Below are 20,318 nucleotides of genomic sequence, written 5' to 3'. Positions count from 1 at the left end.
GTGTCGTCGGTTGAGGGCAGAGAGCGCGCGATCATTGAAAATTTTCGCGGGTTTCTCGCCGAGCTAGAATGTCTCGCCGAACGGGCCACCGATCGCGAGGAATACCCGCTCGCGCTGTTCAGCGACCCGGCCACCACAATGAACATGTATCAAATTTATGGTGTACGGTTGTGGTACCGTGCGGTTCCGCCCACTCACACTCACGTGCACGGCCGTGATTTATGTCGCTCGTAAAGCAGCCTCTCCGGGCACCGGAGCCCGCAGAAAAATTGTTTCGTATTTCCACGACGCGAAATGCACCTCGCGGTGCACCGCACACGCACACGTCCCGGTTGCCCGATCATGCGACGACCTAATTTTTCTCGCTTGTCTACGAGTTGACCCCCCGAGATACGAGCTTTCTGCCATCGAGCTACTTCGCGATATTTTTTCTCGTTAACCGGCGCACCTTCCACGATAAATCGCATAGATTTTCAGAAAGGAAGTATTCTCTTTGTTCCCGTAAAATTTTCATTGGATCAAGATTAAAAACAATATTATCGGAGGTGTGATTACTCTTGTGTGATCGATGCTGCGTTCTTTAAAATTGCAACACTTTTCTGCAGCTCGATACTGGAGTACATAATCTTTGGAAATTTTTCCAAAGGCAACCAGTGGACTTTTAACGACAAATTGGATCGTACTTTATACAGCATACTTTTTAAAATAGCCGCGTAAAATATTCAGTTATTTTCAAGAAGAGGAACGTCTAAATCAGAAAGATGAACGTCTTCGACAGATTCGAACGTTCATTTTCCAGCCTCGTCGAGCGCGCCGCGATCGCGCGGTTTCTTAATTATTAACGATTGTTGATGTAGAGTATGGTATCTTCATATTCCCCATCCAGGCCGATGATTGATTATCCTCGAACCGGTTGATGCGCGGCAATGATTCTCTTCTAGTCGGCTAGTTGAATTGTTCCAGTGCATGAGTTATTACCGGCGACCATGTGAGTCAAACTGCAGAGTTCTACCCGTGTCCTGCGAAGGGATGGAGATCAATGATCGTCCAAGGAAATCTAAAGTCAGCCGATAAGATAAAACGGTGGAGGAAACCTGGATCATCGAATAATCTCGCTGGCCGTCGAACGATCCAACGAGACACGCCCATCGAATCGCGTCCTTTAATTTACATCAACTTCCTTTCCGTTTCAGAAAATAAAATCAACCTGCTCTTTTTAATAAACACGAGATCGTTATCGTCGTTGCTTGAAATATATGGAAGTTCGACTTAAAATTAAAGATCGGTTGTTCCGACCACCGTAGGTTTAGCGTTAATTCTACCTGCTATAAAATGCCGCATAAAAGAATGGGAATTTACAAAGAGATACGCGATCGAACGATCACCGGAAGGATTAAAACGGCGATCGACGGGACTGCTCTACGAAATTGTAAATCGCCGGGCAGTTTATGGCGGTGCGGGAACGTATTAAGGGAGCATCACGAAGGTATTTCCATGGTGTCCGGGGTCGCGACGGCGCGGCGCGGCGTATCTCTGCAGATACTTGTTAAGTGGCCCGGGTAGCTGAGAAACGGCTGGGCCGTATCGTTTAAGGCTCCGTGAGCGCATTTCGCAACGGGGCCGACACTCTTTGCATGTAATTCCCAAATGATCGGCGATCCGCTCCGGTCCAGACCTCGAAACCCCAGAAGGTTCGTTATGGGAACTCCGCGGGCTCCCATGGCGAAACGCATTTTCGAGAATGCGGCCCGAGGCAACTCTCTCACGCGAGCGAGAGCGAGAGCCGGCCGCGTCGGGGCCGCGTCGGGGCTGCGTCGGGCCGGGATCGGGCCGCGCGAGGCCGAGAGAGGCCGAGAGAGGCCGGCCTCGTAACGTCGAAGCATGATTTACCGACGTCTCTAGCCCCGCGACCCGGCTAATTTGTTTACCAGGCTAGTTTGTCAAAGAGCCGTCTCTCCCCCTTAATGAATTACCGTCCGGCCAGCGAACCTGCGCGCCGCTCGATTACACGTCGCCTAAGTCGGCGCGCAGCGTGGCGTTTTGCTCGTTTTACGTTCGTTTCGCGAGGAGAGTAACGCGCGAGGATTCGTGCCTATAGCTTCATTTGCTACAGCAACCAAGGCTGGCTGTTTTTTCCACGAAGCGTCGCGTCCCAACTGCGACAGAGACATGTAGTAACAATTTTCTATAAATATATATATATATATATAAGTTGCACCCTCGCATTGCTGAAACTATAAAAAAAATATAAAAATTAGTAATCGCAGCATTTACCCGCTCACGACGATTTCGGCAAGCTCTCGTATAACCGGCCGACGTAAAGGCATTAAACGAGCCACGTAAAAGCGTTGTTCGCGTCTCGAAACATCGCTGAAATCGTCGTGAAAGAGATAACGCTCGGATGGGTAGGTTGGTCCGTTGCGGTAACTCCGCGACTAATTTCGACGTCGAAATGCGGCTCACGTTCGCGCGCCTATTAAACGATTAAACGGTGAAACCGGGGGGGTCAGCATTCCCGGTGAATTTGGTCGGGGCGCGGGGCCCGTTCGAGATCGACGCGCCACGGAAAAAACGAGTTTTACGGGACCGCGTAACATGCACGAAGCGTCGGCAGATTACAACTCTGCCGGCCGGAGGAGAACAGCCCACGAGGCGGAGGCGGAGGCGGAGGAGGAGGAGGAGGAGAGGTATTGTTCACGGTTCCTCGGACGTTCCGCGCGCCACGAAATTAATATAATGAGACAGAAAAGTTTCGGGGAGCTGTGTGCTCTCCGCGAAGAATGTGAAAGCGGACGGTTTCTCGTTCGCGGTGCTCTGGAACCGTGCGCGTTTCGCGTTTCCAAGAAAATCGCAACTCTCGGCGCCGCGTTCCCCGTTGATACGCTCGTACCTCAAATCGCCTCGCTGGGAAACGGGCCGCGCGAAGCACGGGGCCCTCTCGGTAAATCCTCGCATCCGGCCGCGAGGAGCCATCCTCCGGCACGGTTTAAGACTTAGGAGAGGCATTACCGGAGAACGCGGCGCGGTGCGGCGGCCGCGCTTTATGCGCGCAGGAAACCACGCGGATTCGACGGCCGTTCCTTTGCACTGACTAATTTTACGACGCGACGCAACGCGCGCACGCAATCCTCGCCGCGTCGTTCCGCGCCGCGCGGTTACAACGCGGACCGCTCGAGCGCTTCTTTGCGCGTCTTTGCTCGCTGATTCGAGAGAAGGGGCCGAGACAGACGGAGAGCTAGAGAGAGAGAGAGAGAGAGAGAGAGAGAGCCTGGCCTTCAGCCTGCATTAACCTGTTAACCGGCTGATTTTTCGAGCATAAACACTCACCGAGCCGTGACTCCAGACGAAGAACATTATTGCGATAAAGTTCTTGCCGCGGGAAACGTGAGTGCCACGTAGTTTATGCCAACGCGCGTACGCTATACACGCTGCAACGCTCCGCAACGCTGCGCCGCGCCGCTCGAAAGAGTCATGCGGACCGACCGAGGATAAAGCACAGAAGACGCAGTAAAACGTCGGAGAACACGCGGCGAATGAGTAAATCATAAGTCCGAATTTTTCGCGACTTCTTGTTGCGTTTCTTCGTCTCTCGCTTCTCTAAACAGCCCGGATTCCGGCTAATTAACAGGTAACGAGATTTTGTCTAAAGAAGTTTGCAATCTTCTAACGACGAATCCGCAACGAAACAGAGCTGTCCCAAAGTGTTCCTGCTGCGTGGAATTAATAGGTACGCGTCATCTGTGGGAGCTGCTCGAAATCGGCAAAACGTTTTTATCCAGCGGAGATGCACGGGGTCTGAAGGGAAAGCCCACAAATTTGCAAATACCCATAAACGGCCAGTTCAGGATCAATCGATCCCGCGGCGAGCACAGCTCCGCAACGAGATAGGATCGCCGTATTTGGACACGCGACGTCGATCGATCTCGCGGCACAATAGCCGGCACGTAATCAGCTCCGCGATTTTCGAGCAGCGACGCGTTCCCTTATCGTCCCGGCGGCCAGCGGCCGACGGGTTCGTGTCTCCCTCACGGTCTAACGACGTCATGGCCGCGGCACGGCACGGCCCCGAGAGACAGTCAGAAATTGATACGGACGAAGAAGTGACAGCTGCATTGACGGCGCGCTGCAAATTCCTCATGAATAATGCATGGCGCTGTCGAGCGTTGACGCGAGCCGCGCGCGGCCACGTGGTCACCTCGCGGCAGCCTAGTAACAATTTCTTGTCCCGAGCGAAATATCCGGGGACCGCTTATCAAGATCTGCGACCGAGCGACGCTCGTCCAGGATGATTGAAACGTTTCTCCGATTCCGTTCTCCTGCTCGGACACGTCATCGGCTCCCCGAGACCGTCGGACGACCGTCACGCTTCGCGAACGATGAACTAACCGACCCCTGAGCATCGCTCTCATTGTTCCTCCTCCGTTCCTTATACGTCATTAGAACGTGGACGCTTATGCATTTAAAGCATTATTTTTTATTCAGAATAAGACCTTGCTTTCTTTTTGGAATTTATTAACTCTTTGAGACTACGTGCCTTGAGTCTACGCGTCGCCTCTTAAACGCGATAATCAATGACAAAGACATCGCACCGCGGCCAACAAATAGCAACAACGGCGTTACCCATACCGGAAACGCGCGGCGCTCCGCTTCATTAAAGCCATAAATATCGAGGCGGAAAAGTGCGGGGCACGCATGGTCGCGGTCCCATTAATCAGGATTCGCTGGACCGGTTTCGCGGTCGCGTTATACATATTCTTAAAGGGAACCGGCAGAATGTAGACTCGGTAGTTAGGGAAAAGAAACCGGCGCGTCTACCCTACTTTGATCTTCGAGGCATCAAGGGGCTGTCGGTTTACTCAGCTTCAATTTAAGCTACCTGCAGTTCAAATTGCTCCACGGGAAAGTTGTTGAAATCTCGCTCAAAGTCCAAAAATCAGCCCCAGACGGCCTAATAACCCCTTCGGATTGATTCAAAAAATCAAAAAAAAATCTCGGGCCGTTTCACGTTAATGTACCTTCCGGCGTTGTAAAGTAGACACTCTCAGCTTCAATTTAAGCTACCTGCAGTTCAAATTGCTCCACGGGAAAGTTGTTGAAATCTCGCTCAAAGTCCAAAAATCAGCCCCAGACGGCCTAATAACCCCTTCGGATTGATTCAAAAAATAAAAAAAAATCCGGGCCGTTTCACGTTAATGTACCTTCCGGCGTTGTAAAGTAGACACTCTCAGCTTCAATTTAAGCTACCTGAGTTCAAATTGCTCCACGGGAAAGTTGTTGAAATCTCGCTCAAATCCAAAAATCAGCCCAGCGCCTAATAACCCCTTCGGATTGATTCAAAAAATAAAAAAAAATCCCGGGCCGTTTCACGTTAATGTACCTTCCGGCGTTGTAAAGTAGACACTCTCAGCTTCAATTTAAGCTACCTGCAGTTCAAATTGCTCCACGGGAAAGTTGTTGAAATCTCGCTCAAAATCCAAAAATCAGCCCCAGACGGCCTAATATAATTATAAATTATTGTAGCATGAATTGTGGCAGATACTATATCTCAAGATATCAAAATCGAGAAATTGACCTTCGGCAAAAAGGGATTGTTCTCCGGGCTACCGTTCAATCGAGAAGACTCGGGGTCTCGGAGGACCCGGAGCTCGGAGACGCGGGAGTCGACGCGCAACGGTCACGTTGGACGCGCGGATGGCTCGCGCGGATGTACGCCGTATTAATTACAATGATTTCCTGCCACTTACGGCCGAGCGAGATTTAAATTATAGATATCCAGGCGCAGGCGGCGTGCTCGGGCGGGGGCTCGGGACCCGCCAACGTGATTACAGGGTGCGCGCGAGCATTTCAGGAATCAGACTCGCGTCATAACTCTCGGGTCACGGGTCAATCCTCGCCTCCCATCGCCGGTTACACCTTATCTGCGAAAATCTACCGACGAATCGATTCCGCCGCGATCACCCTCGCCATCTCTCGATCTTTCCATTGGCCTGGATCGCGGTCCTCCGCGATTCATGATCCGGCTCGCGCCTTTTTCTCCGCTCTATCAATTCCCTTTGGTTCTTCTGAAAGTGGGTCCGTTTCAATTATAGAAAACGATAGCGTTATTATTTCGGATTAATTTATTATATTTTCTTGCTTAGTTTTCTCCACTTTCTTCTGTTGTATTTTCTTATCCTTCTATGTAGGTGATTTATTAACGGAAAACAATAGCCAATTAAAAATCGCTCAGAAAAAATTTTTATAAAGGAATAAGTTGCTTGAAGTAACCCCTCATTTCCCGCTGTCGAATGACTTTTGGTCCAGCCTGAATATCGTAGTTCCTTTTAGGGCTCGGTAGGTCTAGCGCCAAAGACAACAAAATGAAACCCGAGCGTCGCGAAAGCCGGAGGGATCGAGGGACGTCTCTGTCAGCGATCCGCGAGATCGATCCCGTTTTTCTGGTGAAGGATGAGTTAGCGAGATCGGCAATCGACTTAACGATCCCGGGCGCGGTTTCGTTCCACGTTTTTTTTCGCGGCGTAGTTAATCGATCGCGGCACACCCGTCGCCGTTCTTGTCCGATCGGCAACGAGGGGCCCCTTCGACAGTGGAAAAGCATCGCCGACTGTCGATCGTTACACGGAGATTCGCCGGCGAGCTCGATAACAACGGCCCCGGTTATCATCCGCGAGCACACCTCGTTCGTCGCTAACGAGACCGGCAACTTTTTACTAGCCGCCGCGCCGGTTCGCCGACGGAAAGGCTCGCCGGAGGATTAGTTCCACGAGCCTTCCGACTTGCGAACAGACTGCGGATTTCTATGCATTTATGGGAAAAATTTGTGCATCGAACGGAAAGCGGATATATAACAATAGAAAAAGCAAGGATATCGTCGCATTATTTTCAACTTGTCAGGGGCATTAACCAGTTAGCTGCGCCGCCCCCTTTTCCGAACGCTCACCTGTATGTGTCGCGAGGCTCGAGCGATGACAGGTATTTTATTACTAATATATACCTATTCGAAAAACATCTTAAAATTTGAGAATACGATTTTGCTGTCACGAAAATTACAATTTAAATAGCCGATGCTCGTCACCTTTTACGCTTGACAAGCATAAGTGGTAGCTAGCTTGTTAAAAGAATTTTCATCCAAGCTGTATTCGTCGCGATTAACTGGGATGATTTTTAGTTTGCACAAGAATCCTCAGTCCGCGCATGAAACAGGTTGTTCATCTCGCTACACTGTTGCGTGCGTGGCCCGGGAATCGACTAATTACTCGTTCCACCGCAATTAACGAGGAGGACTCGCGTGAGAGAGATCGCGCGAGGTGTAGCATGTGGACCGAGTGATTATAAGCTGCCGGTTTATCGCGCGCAGATTGAGGAACCACCGATACAGAAGGATCCGCCGGAGAACTTCAAATTCTCGATTAACCTCCCGACCCCCCGGCTAATATACTTTCTTCAACCGAGTGGCAATTATGCGGCCCGTCCTGCGTTACGATTTAATCGTTCCGTCGGCGTTTCGAGGATCCTGCCGGATTCATCTCCGGTCGCTGCATCCTGCCAACTGCATCGGAATTATTTTCGCTCGGCGACGCGCATTTTTATAACAAATATCTTTGCAGACTATTTATATTTAATTATCTGTATATTATATTTCCGTTTCCTCGAATTCCAGTCAATTTCCAGATTTACTGGATTTTCGATTTCGGGGGCGGAATTGGATTGGAAATTAAAACAACCGCCATTGAATTTACAATAGTCGATGGTTGAGATACGAGGAGGGGTGCATTAATTATTTATTTCCGTTTTAACAATCGAGGATCGCAGGAATTAACGAGCGCCGCGAGGATCAACGAAATTCCCGGGGGATGATTTACGCCGACGCGAAACCGCGCCGCGCCGCGCCGCGCCGCGTCCTCGGCACGGTAATTTTATTAATATATTAATCCCGTTTCACCGAGCCTCTTAACGTTCTTTATACACGCGGGTGAGGGGGCACCGTGGCGCCCGGGGGCCCGTTCCGACGAGGCAAGGCAAGGCAAGACGAGGCGAGGCGGAGCGAGGCGAGGGTGCGCTCTTTTGCGAGCTGCGCGCCTTAATAAACCGAAAGGGACCACACGCGTCGTGACGTCACGCAGCCGTCACACCATGACGATTCAGCCGAGCCGAACAGATTGAAATTTAGCGAATCCACCCACACACGTCCGTCGCGAACGCGCATACGATTATAAGATCCGCATAATTATTTCGCGGTCGTCCCCACCTCCTGCGTTTTATTGCTCGGCGATGCGGTCTCCGACGGATTTTAAGATTTTTGTACGTTTCCTACGGTGCCGCGTAAGAAAATTGCTGCAACATTGACCGAGAAACCCCCCCTGACATTAATTAATAAATTATGGAGCGGCCGGACCGATTGATTCACCGCTGCAAGCTTTATATTAGTTTAAAAATTGTATCAAATAATATAGATGTAACAATGAGACATTTATTCTGATATTACCGCAAGTTTTTTTCGTGCGCAATTTCGAGTTAAAATAACTCCAGCTGCAAAGGGTGAAAGTACCATCCACAATGATACTTTCAAACTTTCCAGTTCCAGCATCGTCCGTTAAATTACTTCGAGTTTGCGGGAATGATTGAGGTCAATTCTCAGCGCTGAGAATTAACGATATTACTTACCGTCGACATCCCGTAAAGAGAAAACGTATTCGACGCCTTCCTAGATCAATAAAATCATTAATTGAAAGGTGAACAGCGTAAAACGAAATTGTTGTATTATTCCCAGAACTAATTGTAATCGCAATAGTTGCAAGCTGCAGAAAATAATCGATTACCGGTCTCGGCGTGTTTCTCCCTTGCCTGGCAATTGTCCTAATTGGTCCGGCCAGGGGGGGACCGGGATCCCCGGCCTGTTCTCCATTGATTAGCGAGCCGCGCGATTCCATTATCATCGTCGTAGTTTCTTATCCGCGGGCCCGTCGTCGTCCGCTAATTCCTCGGCACGCCGTGGCTAATTATTATTAATGCCTCCCAGCCCCGCCAGGCTTTATCGACTACGATTTAATCGTGGTTCAGCTATCCGCTGGCCCTCTCGCGAACGGGGACCCTCCTCTTTTCGCCTGGCCGCGCAGCCCCCCAAGGAACTCATCCGACAGCCATCTTTGATTTACGCCGTCACGCTGCTTAGAACGATTTGTCACGGCGCGCCGCATCGCGCATCGCGCATCCCGCATCCCGCCGCAAGAGGAGTTTGTCGCGACTCGCGACTCGCGCGGCGATAATCCACGCGTTTTAGCCTCGGCTGCGGATCACGGCGTCTTTCGCGTTTCTTCACCGTGCTGCGAGCACCGTTCGATAGCGTTGCTTTCGAATCCGCCTGAATTATCTGCGAACACGAGTAATCACTGTATAATGCCGCCCTCCCGCGGTGCTCCGCTTTAACGTCCCCGCAAATGATTACCGAACTGCGGATTTTTATATATTTATAGAATCGTTGTAAAGATTAAGGGAATTTCGAAACATTGTTCTTGCTCCGTTGAAACAGTTAAGGAAGGAAAAACCTCTCGCTAGTTGATTAGTCTTTCGTGGTGATCATTTCCGGACAGATGATCCTAGGATAATGGCGTTTTCTTTAAATTAAAGCTTGAAATCTCTATTTTAAGGTACTACTTTCGGATTTGAAAATAGATGTCCTCTCACCGCTGTAACGCTTCAAATGTGAGACCATATTTGCCATGCTGAATAGATAATAGGATAATTAGAAAGCAAAGGACAGCTCTAAAATCGCGGACTTCCTCGTCACGTGTCGGATCGAATCGGGCCGAGGCTCATCATCGCCGATGAAATCAGCCGAAAGGCGAATTGGATCGCCGCGGTGGCGGCGACGGCGACGGCGACGGCGACGACGGAGGAACGGAAGGAGTCGGTCGGCCGATTTTCTGCGACGAGGAGGCATAAGGGGGCTGTTTCGCCGGGGCCCCCGTCAGAGTTTATGCTCGCCTGTTTACCACCCGGTAAATGTTATGCCCGAGTCATAACGTATATCGTGGAGGGCCGTGAGTCCCGTACGGGACGACCATTAGCCGCATTCAATCACCATTACACGCTTGCGCGCTTTCTGCGCCTGCTTGCCCCTTAAATTCCGGCCTGCGCCGACAAAAATATCGCCGGGGGGACGGACGGGGCACCGCGACAAAGACGACAAAGACGACAAAGACGACAAAGACGAGAGGGGCCGCCGCGCGTTGCAACCACCATCGGGAATCAAACCGTCTGAGTCATCAGCGGCTTTTTCTACGGGGTCGCTTTCCGGGATCTCTCCTCGCCGGCCGGAAACACGAGCGAAATTGCCGGCCGATTCCACTCGCAGAGAGGTGGAAACGAACCGGAGGCTGCGAATCTTTTGCAACGGGGTCCGACTCGGTCGCGGATTTACTTTGATGACTGTTGATGTCGAGGCGACGATCTTTCCGCTTCCATTCAGACAGGAACGACCATTTTATTTTCCTTAACTGTGGACCGTGGTGCTCTTGTAGCTTTTGCACCTTTTGCCGGCTAAATTGATCGTTCGATGCGACGATGTTCCGCGCGTTCAACTCGAGATGCGCGTCTCTTTGTTGATATCTCATTCGTTGCTCCCGCCTTCGAGGTCTCTTCTTCGCGAAACGACAAAATGATTTCTTTTCTTGTTAAGATGGTGCCTCGCATACGACGGATCGAGATACGGATGTGGGAATGATTGCTGATACTTTCCTCGATCTGTGATAATAATAATAATATAAATATGTTAACTTCTGACAATGTCCAAATAGCGACGACGCACGCACGCGCAGAGTTAATGAAATTCGTAAAAGTATTAACCCTCGGATATCGGGCGCATGGTCGACTTGGTTCCGCAGTTAAAAATATTCCATATAAATTATGGTTTCGTAACAGTCGTATGTAATTATTTACTGCTACTAAGATGCTGGAAATTGTCCGTCGTTCAAAGGTTAATAAAATACTCTCAAGAGGAGCGATCCGCGAATTAACCGAACTCGAGGAGCCCGCTGGAGTGTTGAAGCGTGGCAATTACCCCGACAGAGGCGCGGGTAGGATGAAATTGGAAATTTCGGTGAAATCGTTTAATTCAGGCGCGGCGAATCGCGGCGGCGGTCTAGTAATTAAAGGGGGGGGGGGGGGGGGGGGTGCTGGAGTCAAAGGTCGCCGGGGATTGCGAAAAATTTCGACGGGGCGCAGACCGCGGCGCGAGGCAGAATGGCGAACGTCTGCCGACTGCTCTCGACAACACTCGACTCTCGATTTTCGACTCTCGGCACTCGACTCTCGACTGTCGACTCCGGAGTGTTCGAGGGGTGTTCAGGGGCGGCAGGGGGGGGGGGCAGCCAGCGGCGCATTTACACGCGCGGTTCGGCGCTCGGAAATTACGACGCGGAAGAAGAGGGGCCCGCGTGATCCTGCCTAAATGATAGCTGGGTGGAAAGTTTCACGGTAAAGGAGGATTTATCCTTGGGCCGGGAGGTTTACGGGTTGTCACCGGCCGCCGCGCCGCTAAGAAGCCCCATACATCGGCGTGGAAATAGCGACGACGGTGTAGGAACGTTGTCCGAGAGAAGAGGGCCAGCAAGGCCCAGGGCCCAGGGCCCAGGCCGGCGCGCGGCCGAGAGAGAGAGAGAGAGAGAGAGAGAGAGAGCCAGCACACAGCGCGCGGCGGAGCCACCGAAGATTGGTCCCCGGCGACGTTACAAATTTCAGCCGGCCCGAGCCGACGGCATTATCGAAAAATTTCTCTTTGTAGTCCCCTGGCTGGGCCCATTAGACCCCGACCGGCTGGCTCTCGGAGCTCCGTGCAGCCGATCTCCGTCCGGAGAAGAAGAGAGAAAGAGAGAGAGAGAGAGAGAGAGAGAGAGAGGAGGAGAGAGCTTCGCTTCGCTTCGGCTTTCGAGGAATATCGGCCGCGAAAAAAGACGAGACACTTTAACCGCGAGATGAACAACCGTATACCGTTACCACATCAATCTTCCGTAATGATGCAAAGCGGAAAAGGGGCGCGGGGCGCGGGACACAGGCCCCGCGATCGTTAACGACAATGCTCGCGTCGTCGGGACGCGCTAGGAGGGCATCCGAGAGATAATAGTCTCGCCGGCCAGACGCGGTTATTAAAGATCGGAAATGTTTTTCTTCGACGACGACCCTAAGTCCTCTTCTCCTAGCCTCCGCGCGGCGTACCCGGCAACGACTTCGACGTCTACGGCCTCGCGAGCTCCGCGGCAACACGCTGTAAAGCACCTCTCCTCCTTCGCCTCTCGACTCCCTCCGAGGCTCGTGTTTCCCCGGCAAATAGAACACATTCTTCGAAAGGTGTCCCGCGGTTAACCCTTTGCACTCTGACGTCGCCGATACGCTGCCACGAAATTATTAACACTCGCAAAACAATAATATTTGTATTATTTCTTGGCTTAGGTCGAGGATTCGGTTGCAGAGGATTTTGGGATTGAATTATTATTTCCACACATTTTAGAAATAAATCCGCAAAAATAAATGTGGATGTAATAATAAAAATAATAAATGATGTCAGAGTAGTAACAATGACAGTAATAATAATAATAGGAGGAAGAAGAAGTAATGGTAATAATAAGGATAATAATCGGAATAAACCCGAACTAATGATGACTGGCAGAGCCGGAGTAACGACCTCCGAAAAGAGTTGGAGCAGAGGCGGGTAATTATTCTCTGGAAACGGGGGCGTAAAGCAAAGTTTGGGAACCTCTGAGAGGTTGATGGAACCCGCGGAGGGGTTTCCTTATTGGGTAATTTGTACGGTTGGAACGTGGCGGAGCCGAGGCGGAATATCGAGCCGAGGACAAATTAATTCGGCGATCGGTGCCGGTATTGCCCGGCATGCGATTCCGAGGCGATCGAGGTCGAGCCGGCGCAAGGCGCAAGGCGCGTTCGTGGTTCGTGGTTCGGGGTTCGGGGTTCGTGGTTCTTGGTTCGTGATTCGTGTGGTTCGTGGTTCGTGGTTCGGGGCACCGTCCGCCGCGCTCTTCGTCGAAGATATTTCGGCCGGGTGGGCCCCGCCGGATTCCCGAGCTTCTTTCTCGGCGAGGGCCTCGAGGGGCCCGTGGTTCCCAGGAGGGTCAGAGGTCGCGGGGCCCTCCTCCTTCGCCTTATTCCTTCGACCCTCGGCCCTCCTCTCCGCGCTCGACTCGCCGCTCGGCGCAACCACCGCTTCGTGGCTCTCCCGCGCCCGCCCAATCCTGCCAGCACTCGCGCGCGAGAGAGATCGCTCGCATCTCTCCCCCTCGGATCTTATTTATTTATCAATAAGACAGCCGGAATTTCGCGGTTCGTTTGACCGGGTTGCTCCACTTTGTTGCGACTCGGTCCGACTCGGTTCGACTCGTCCCGATTCGAGGCGAAATATCTCCAATCGTCGCGACGCGGAGCCGAAATTTCACTGGATTTTACCGTTCTCTTAATTATTCGATTCCTCAATTCGAGGCTATTGCCGTGTAATTTCCAACCAGCTATTGTTATTAAAAAACAGAAGCGAATTATATTAACCGCGACGAACTCGGACAAATTCGATTTGCGTAGGATATTAAAATATTCTGTAGGCGTCGTGCCGCGACGCGTTTCGTAAACCAAGCGCGACTGGTGACGTGTGACGTAACATCATTCGACAGATCCCGACGTCTTTGTTTCACGTTTGACGAGGTACAAGCAATAAAATCAACCGTGCTAATGACTCCCGCAAACGAATCGATCTATATTCCGTTCTCTGTGTGCAACTAGAACATGTTTTACCAGTTCGGCTCGTGTTTTATGGGTCTTAAATTACACGTGCGCCGGCGCTGTGACTCGTAATAATTATGTACTGGTATCAGCAGGTTGGTCCCGTTAAATAAGCACTATTACCGATAATTACCGAACAAAAAATGCCCGAATGGGTTGTTCCGAGCCATTCGGTGTATTTAAACGGCGGTTTTTCCGGTTCGGGTTTCTCGCGCAAAAATCTCTGCAACCTGATCGCGCGAGACTTATGAACTCGGTCGCTGGAAATAATGACAATTTGTACGACCATTATTTGAAAATAGGTAGAACGTCGAGAAGAAGCAGAGAGAAAAGAAAAAAGATGATACGAGGAAAGCAAGAGACAGTCGTCACAGAACTCTGGGCACTTCGAGCACGAAATTATGAGCATGTTGGCGTTATCTCGGAATCAATTTGCTTCAAAATGATTTAGAAATAAGATATGTCAAATAATTATCGAGAGAAAAGAGATAAGCTCGCTAGCTCGACTAATCTGTATTGCTTTAAAACTAGGACAAGATCGCGGTGATTTCGACCGGCCACCATTTCTATCAAAACGCCTACTTCGATTGCGAAGTTTCTGTAACCCTTGCATATAAAAGAGTCCCTATTCTGTTAAGAACGGAGTCTTAAATTTTGTTAAATCTTGCTCCTTTGCGCGGAGCTTTTCAAAATCGCGTTCGAAGGTTTTCGAAAGATCTCGCAGATTCCTAGGTGCAGGAAAATCGCGTGGAGGATTTGGTCGAATGGAAAAGAACGGCGCGCGCGAGAGAGAGGGAGCAGAAGAAAAGTAAAACGATGAAGGAGAGAAGGCAGAGAGAAAGAAGAACCGGGGGAGCCTCACCTCGGGGAATTTCGAAAGGGCATATATCCCTCCCCCGTTTTTGTGAATCGTGATACCCGGCAATTACGTGGCGCGGTCACGGTGATTGGCTGGGTCGTTTTCGCGGGAAGCATGGACCAATCGAAGCACCTGTATGCCTCTCCTCTTTCTCTCTCTTTCTCTCTTCTCCTAGAGTACTTGCTGGCAACGAGCACGCTGCCGCCTTTAGTCTAGTCGGAGAGCTGCACCTGTGAGTGAAACTGTAGTGCATCCCTCGTGATCCTCCGAAAACCGTCCGTCCGCGGATCGACCCGGCCGTCGGACGGCCGCGATCACAGGAAGCGTTCGTCTATTCGAAAAGTCCGGGGTGGATCCGGATCGGTTTGAAACGAGACCCGATCGACGGAATCCGGTGGGCGACGCGTCCGGCGATCGCCTCGCATAGTGTTAACCGGTGAGTGTCAGTGACGACGAGTCGCGGCGTGTTCCTGTTTCGGATGATCGAGTGCTCGACGTGATCGGTGTGTGTGTGTGTGTGTGTGTGTCGTGGCCCGTCGATCGTTCCCGAGGTGCGGGCGGACAGATCCACGGTTTCATCTTCGATCGTGGAAAATCGTCGATCGTCCGACGTCTGCAACCTGGCAAGGTAGTAATACTCGGCCGATCAGCGTGGCATCGTCGCGTCGTCCGATCGCCAGCGTGACGGGATTCTAACGCGCGCTCGCACACAAACACACGCGTACGCGTCGTACACGCGCGTGCATAGATATACATGTAGAGAGGCAGAGCGTGTAGAGAGACGCGGAAGCAGAGACACCGGACCGTGGCGAGATCTAATCGAGGAAATCATCGATGACTCTCGGGAGCCGGCACGCCGGTTATGCTCGATAACCATAAATAAAGTGGAAATGTAAAGGAGCCGGGAGGCGCTCGGCCGGCCGATCGGCCAACAAGAAACGATGACACGGACCGCGGCATGGATCACCGTCGCTGGATCGTGACGATCCACGTCCACGGGTCCGTCCGGCGACTGTTAACGACCGGCCACGAGATAGATCCCGACGATAAGCTACCCCCGCCGATTTAGCCGCGTTATCGCGGCCGCGGTCCCTCTTCCATTTCTCTTACCCCCCTCCTCCTCCTCCTCCTCCTCCTCCCGATTCGTCGTCCGACGCGCAGCTGATTACCGGTTAAATGTTAATGAGTCGCCGTGGGATCCTCGGGCCTCGACGATCCAAAGAACTGGAACAGGTAACGCGCGTCTTTTTCGTGTGCCGATCTCGCTGTCCCTCTCTCTCCCTCTCTCTCTCTCTCTCTCTCTCTCTCTCTCTCTCTCTCTCTCTCTCTTCATCTCGTCATTTCTCTCTCTCTCTCTCTCCCCCCCCACGTTCGCTCTCCCGAGATAAGAAACGATTTTCCATCCCACCGATCCGCTCGGATATTTATCATCGTCCGCGACCGGATCGCGAGCGCAATTAGAATTCTTTGCGGCGCCGGCCGAATTCCGGAAGTATCAATCATCGGCTGGAGCTTTCTGACGGGAAAGCGCTCGGCTCGGCTCGGCTCCCCGGGCTCTCCCTGGCTCTTTGTTCTTGCGGGCCGTGACACGATTTTTAGTTGTCTCTCCGCGGACGCAATGCACGAACGATGATTTATAGGACGGTCCGCTAATTGATAGGTCTTGTCTAGCTCGCTTGTCTAACCCGAGATTAATTCGTGTGCGCGCGAGCGTGCGCCTCTGTCTGCCCGACGTTTGTTTTTCGTGGGCACCGTGGCTGTGGTCGCTGTCCTACTCTTTCGTCTGAACTGTCCGACTTCCTACTTCTTTTTTTTTCTTTAAATGTTAGACAAGAGGTCTGCCTCTTGACGTTTTTAATTTCGAGGGAATTTGTTGCGGCGATAAATTCTGCGATTTTGAATTTGTGATTTATTCGTTAAATTGTAGGATGCGATTCAAGGTGTTCAGAAATCGGTCGAACAGGGCCAGTCTCTCGCGGTAACTCCGAGAGGTTCGTTAACGGAGAATGAAACACGAAGAACTCGAGATCTTTTGCATACCATTCCCGATCGCCTCCACGGTCCGCCGAGCCATAAACTATCATCTACGTCGATTTGTCACGGACACCGTGAACTCAAACTTGCTGTCGCGTTTCGCGTGCTGTCCCGGTCGCGCCATGTCGGCCGCGTTGGTGCACGTGTGCATACGCGAGCACGTGCATCACACGTGTGGCTTCCGGGCCCACCGCATCTGTCCCGGTATAATAATCTGCACTTTTTCTCGGCTTCTTAATCGAATTTATGATCGGACAGTTGCTTATCTGCGCGCGGGATCCCCTGCCATCCGTTCCGTCTGAGAAACGTATCAAGATTGGCCGCGTTCGTCGCAAGCAAATTTTGTGAAATGAAAATTGTCTTAAAATTATCTCCCCTTCGAATTACGCTGTCTCGTTTGTTTCGAATTTGCAGCGCACTTGCTACAGCCACACTTGCAGCAGGAGCCAAATAAAGAATCAGATCTGCATCCACTGCATTAGTAGCTTCCTTCGTATTCACGCATCTCCGTGGAAAATACCTTTCGGATTTGAATATCGCAGAGATTGATCGTTCGATTTTAAACCAGAAGCAATATCGTGAATCGATAAGATACGCTTCCGAGATTGGACAAAGGATAATGAAAGGAAGGAAAGAGCAGGTCGCGCGTACCTGCACCGAACTTTCCTCCGTTTCGCGAACTAGCGACGCGATAAGTGGGCGAACAGAGCTCGGCTAGTTATTAATAAAGCACCGGGGAGAACGCGTTCTCGCCGCGCGCACGGATCCCGTGAGATACGACCGACGGAAATAAGCGGGTACGATGGCACAATGCGATGGAGCTTTGGGGAATATTTTATTGCAGCTCACGCGAGAACCGACGTAATTCACACTTTGACCGTCGAACCGATAAATTTCCTGTTCGTGATCTCCGCCGCGGTCGCTTCTCCTCGCTCTCTCTCTTCTCTCCTCTCTCTTTCTTTCTCGGCCTCTCTCTCTCTCTCTCCCTCTCTCTCTCTCGCTCGCTCCCTTTGCGGTCTTCCCGTGGGACTCCACGGCATTCCACGAAGAAACGAGTAAACGAGTAAATTTGTAGGTAGAATCGGCGCCTCTTCCACCCGATCGAATCCCATAAGTCACGTCCCGAGTACAGTGTTTAACCTGCGAGCTTATCTCCGATCATTATCCTCGTTCGAACCGGTGTGCATCGACCTTAAATGTTCCGCGGCCCTCCATGGAAATCCGCGAATGCGTGCCCGGAGAGATCTCGAGGAGATCTTGCTCGATCCCTTAACGAATCCCTTTACGTTTCCATTTTATCCTCGTTTGTTCCTTTCGGGTCCGCGATCTCTCCATCTTTGAGCACGTTGCTCCCTCTCTATCTATCTCTCGCCGATCTTTGCATCCACTGCTCTCAGCGATCTTTGCGTTCGCTCCCAAAGATCAGACTTCTCTAATCCAATATACTGGAGCAATTAAAGAAAAACGGGATTCGGAGATACTCTACTATTTCATAGGAAACAGTATCATCTAGAATACTGTTATTACTTTATTTAGTGCATCAGTGGAGCATATATTCGAAATTAAAAGTCGCGATGCCGGCGATTTCGAGCGGCACGGTGTGCCCAGCGTTAAAAGAGGTCCCGATACGGTCGCAACGTTTCAATAAACTGGATCAGTCCGGCGGAATCCCGCTAAAGACGCGGATGATCGTGTGCGAACGGTACCGAAAGTCGTTCGACGACACGGCCGAGTAATTTTCTAGATCGTCGGGCAATCGGGGGACATTTAATTCATGCGGATTGCCGGCGAAGGGGCCGCGCCACCGAGAGAGAGAGACCGTAGGCCCCGGAGGCCACCGTAATACGATTTAGTCCTCGCCGATCCGTTCTGGAACCAGCTTCGGAATTAATAACCGAGCCGATCGCCGGGATCCGGTCCCTGATCCCGCGTTACTTAGCCGGGAAATCCGAGGTCCGTAACAGGAGACGCGTACAGGATTATGCTCGCCGCGCTGCCGCGTCTGGCGAGGCGAGGCGAGGCGAGGCGAGGCCAACGGCAAAAAGTGGTAGCGGCCAGTTTTGTCAGCCACGCTTCGATTGGCGAGTCGACGTTAAACAGCCGCCGGGGAGATGAACGATAGTGACAATTCTAATTAAGCGGCCGACCGATTGAGAGAGTCCGGGGGCCTTATTAATTGCTGCCGGGGCCCGGCGGCACGCGCCACCGTCTTCTTCTCTCCGCCACGGTCCCTCGTCATTTTACCAGCCGGCCCCAGGCTTTGATCGACGACCGATTCCGATACCGATACTCTAGTTCCGCGGCATTAACACCCTAACAACCTGATAACACTCTCGAGATAAGCCTCGATCTCGTTCGCCGCGGATTTTTAACCTTTCGTCCGATTATCGAACTGCCAAGGTTCCTCGCGCAAATAGCAACGTTTTACCCGTATCGGTTACCACCAGCTACGGATTAGTCTTGCGGAACGATGAAACGAGAACGAGACGATACAGCTGTTTCGTACGTGCACCTAGAATTGAAAACGAGTAGACTTCGAGTCGAAATGTCCTCAATTTTTTAGACGACAGAGGGACTAGTCTACTTGGACAATGGCTAAACACAAGGAAAAGATTTCTACCGATTATTAGCCCTTTGCGGTCGACTCTCAGGCGCCTCTAAAAATTATCATTTTTAAATAATCTTTATCAAATTTACCAATATCTAAAAAATTGTCAAAAGCTATTATCTGTTATTACATAAGTCATAAAATTCAATTTTATAATATATAAAATGCTCCAGATGATATAAAATAGAAACAGGGTGAGTCTGAAGAAATAATCCTTGCCTATAATTATTCTTCATTTACTGTCATCTTTATATCTACCGATTGCTATTCATTTATCGAAAGAAAAGGAAACGTCGACCCGTAGAAAAGAGATTTCTCCGAAACAGGTTCGGGCAGCGGACGCGTCAGGAGCGGGTTGCTTGAACGTAGATCGCATGATTTCAGGGGACCTGAAGAGGCGACACTCCTGGAGCAGCGAGGTCGAGCCTCATCCGGCGGAAACGGAAACGGAAACGGAAGCTGTAGCGACACCGGGCGTCGATCCCGCCGAGCCCTCCTCCTCGGACGAAGAGGACAGAGTCTCCTACAAGGTAAAGAAAAAAAAGTTTGTTCGCCTCTCGAAAAGCCTACGTTGCTCCATAAAGCACGCGCGCGACAAGCAGAAACGAAGGAAGGAAGGAAGGTACATTACGTACGTGTGGGAGGGAGGGCGGCCACCGGATCCTCGGCAGCTAGGAACGGTTCAATCGCCGAGGCCTGTGGCCAGCCCCGGGAAACAATGTCGCCCTATTGTTCGACGAGATCACGACTTACCGGCGGTGCCCGTTACCATCGTAATTAAGTGGCCCCACGGCCCGCGCGCTGTACACGCACGCTCGAAATGGAATTACAGCCGCGAGCTGCTTCCTCTCTCTCTCTCTCTCTCTCTCTCTCTCTCTCGCTCCCTCTCTCTCTCTTTCTCGCGCGCGCGCGGCGAATCGGTCGATTGAAACGGGAACACCGGTAATTAGCATTTATATGGATCGAAACGTGGATCGAATTAGCGATCTTTCGTGAGCCGGATTTAATTATCGCGGGCTTGAGCCGGCCGGGTCC

General features: G+C 51.3%; 1 protein-coding gene across 4 annotated transcripts in view; it reads left to right on the top strand.

The window, feature by feature from the left end:
- LOC144474041 (uncharacterized) overlaps positions 1 to 20,318 on the top strand; it is a 79,190-nt gene that overhangs the window by 46,124 nt on the left and 12,748 nt on the right. For 3 of the 4 annotated variants that reach the window (XM_078188496.1, XM_078188498.1, XM_078188497.1), the window contains one exon: positions 19,668 to 19,813. In XM_078188496.1, coding sequence (XP_078044622.1) covers positions 19,668 to 19,813 — 146 coding nt within the window. Of the gene's footprint in view, positions 1 to 3,507; positions 3,629 to 19,667; positions 19,814 to 20,318 lie in introns of those variants that run through there. The other variant, XM_078188499.1, reaches the window with a different exon arrangement.

This window comes from Augochlora pura, chromosome 8 (assembly GCF_028453695.1).
Source record: "Augochlora pura isolate Apur16 chromosome 8, APUR_v2.2.1, whole genome shotgun sequence".
Lineage (NCBI taxonomy): Eukaryota > Metazoa > Arthropoda > Insecta > Hymenoptera > Halictidae > Augochlora > Augochlora pura.
This window is presented reverse-complemented; position numbering and strand designations above follow the sequence as displayed.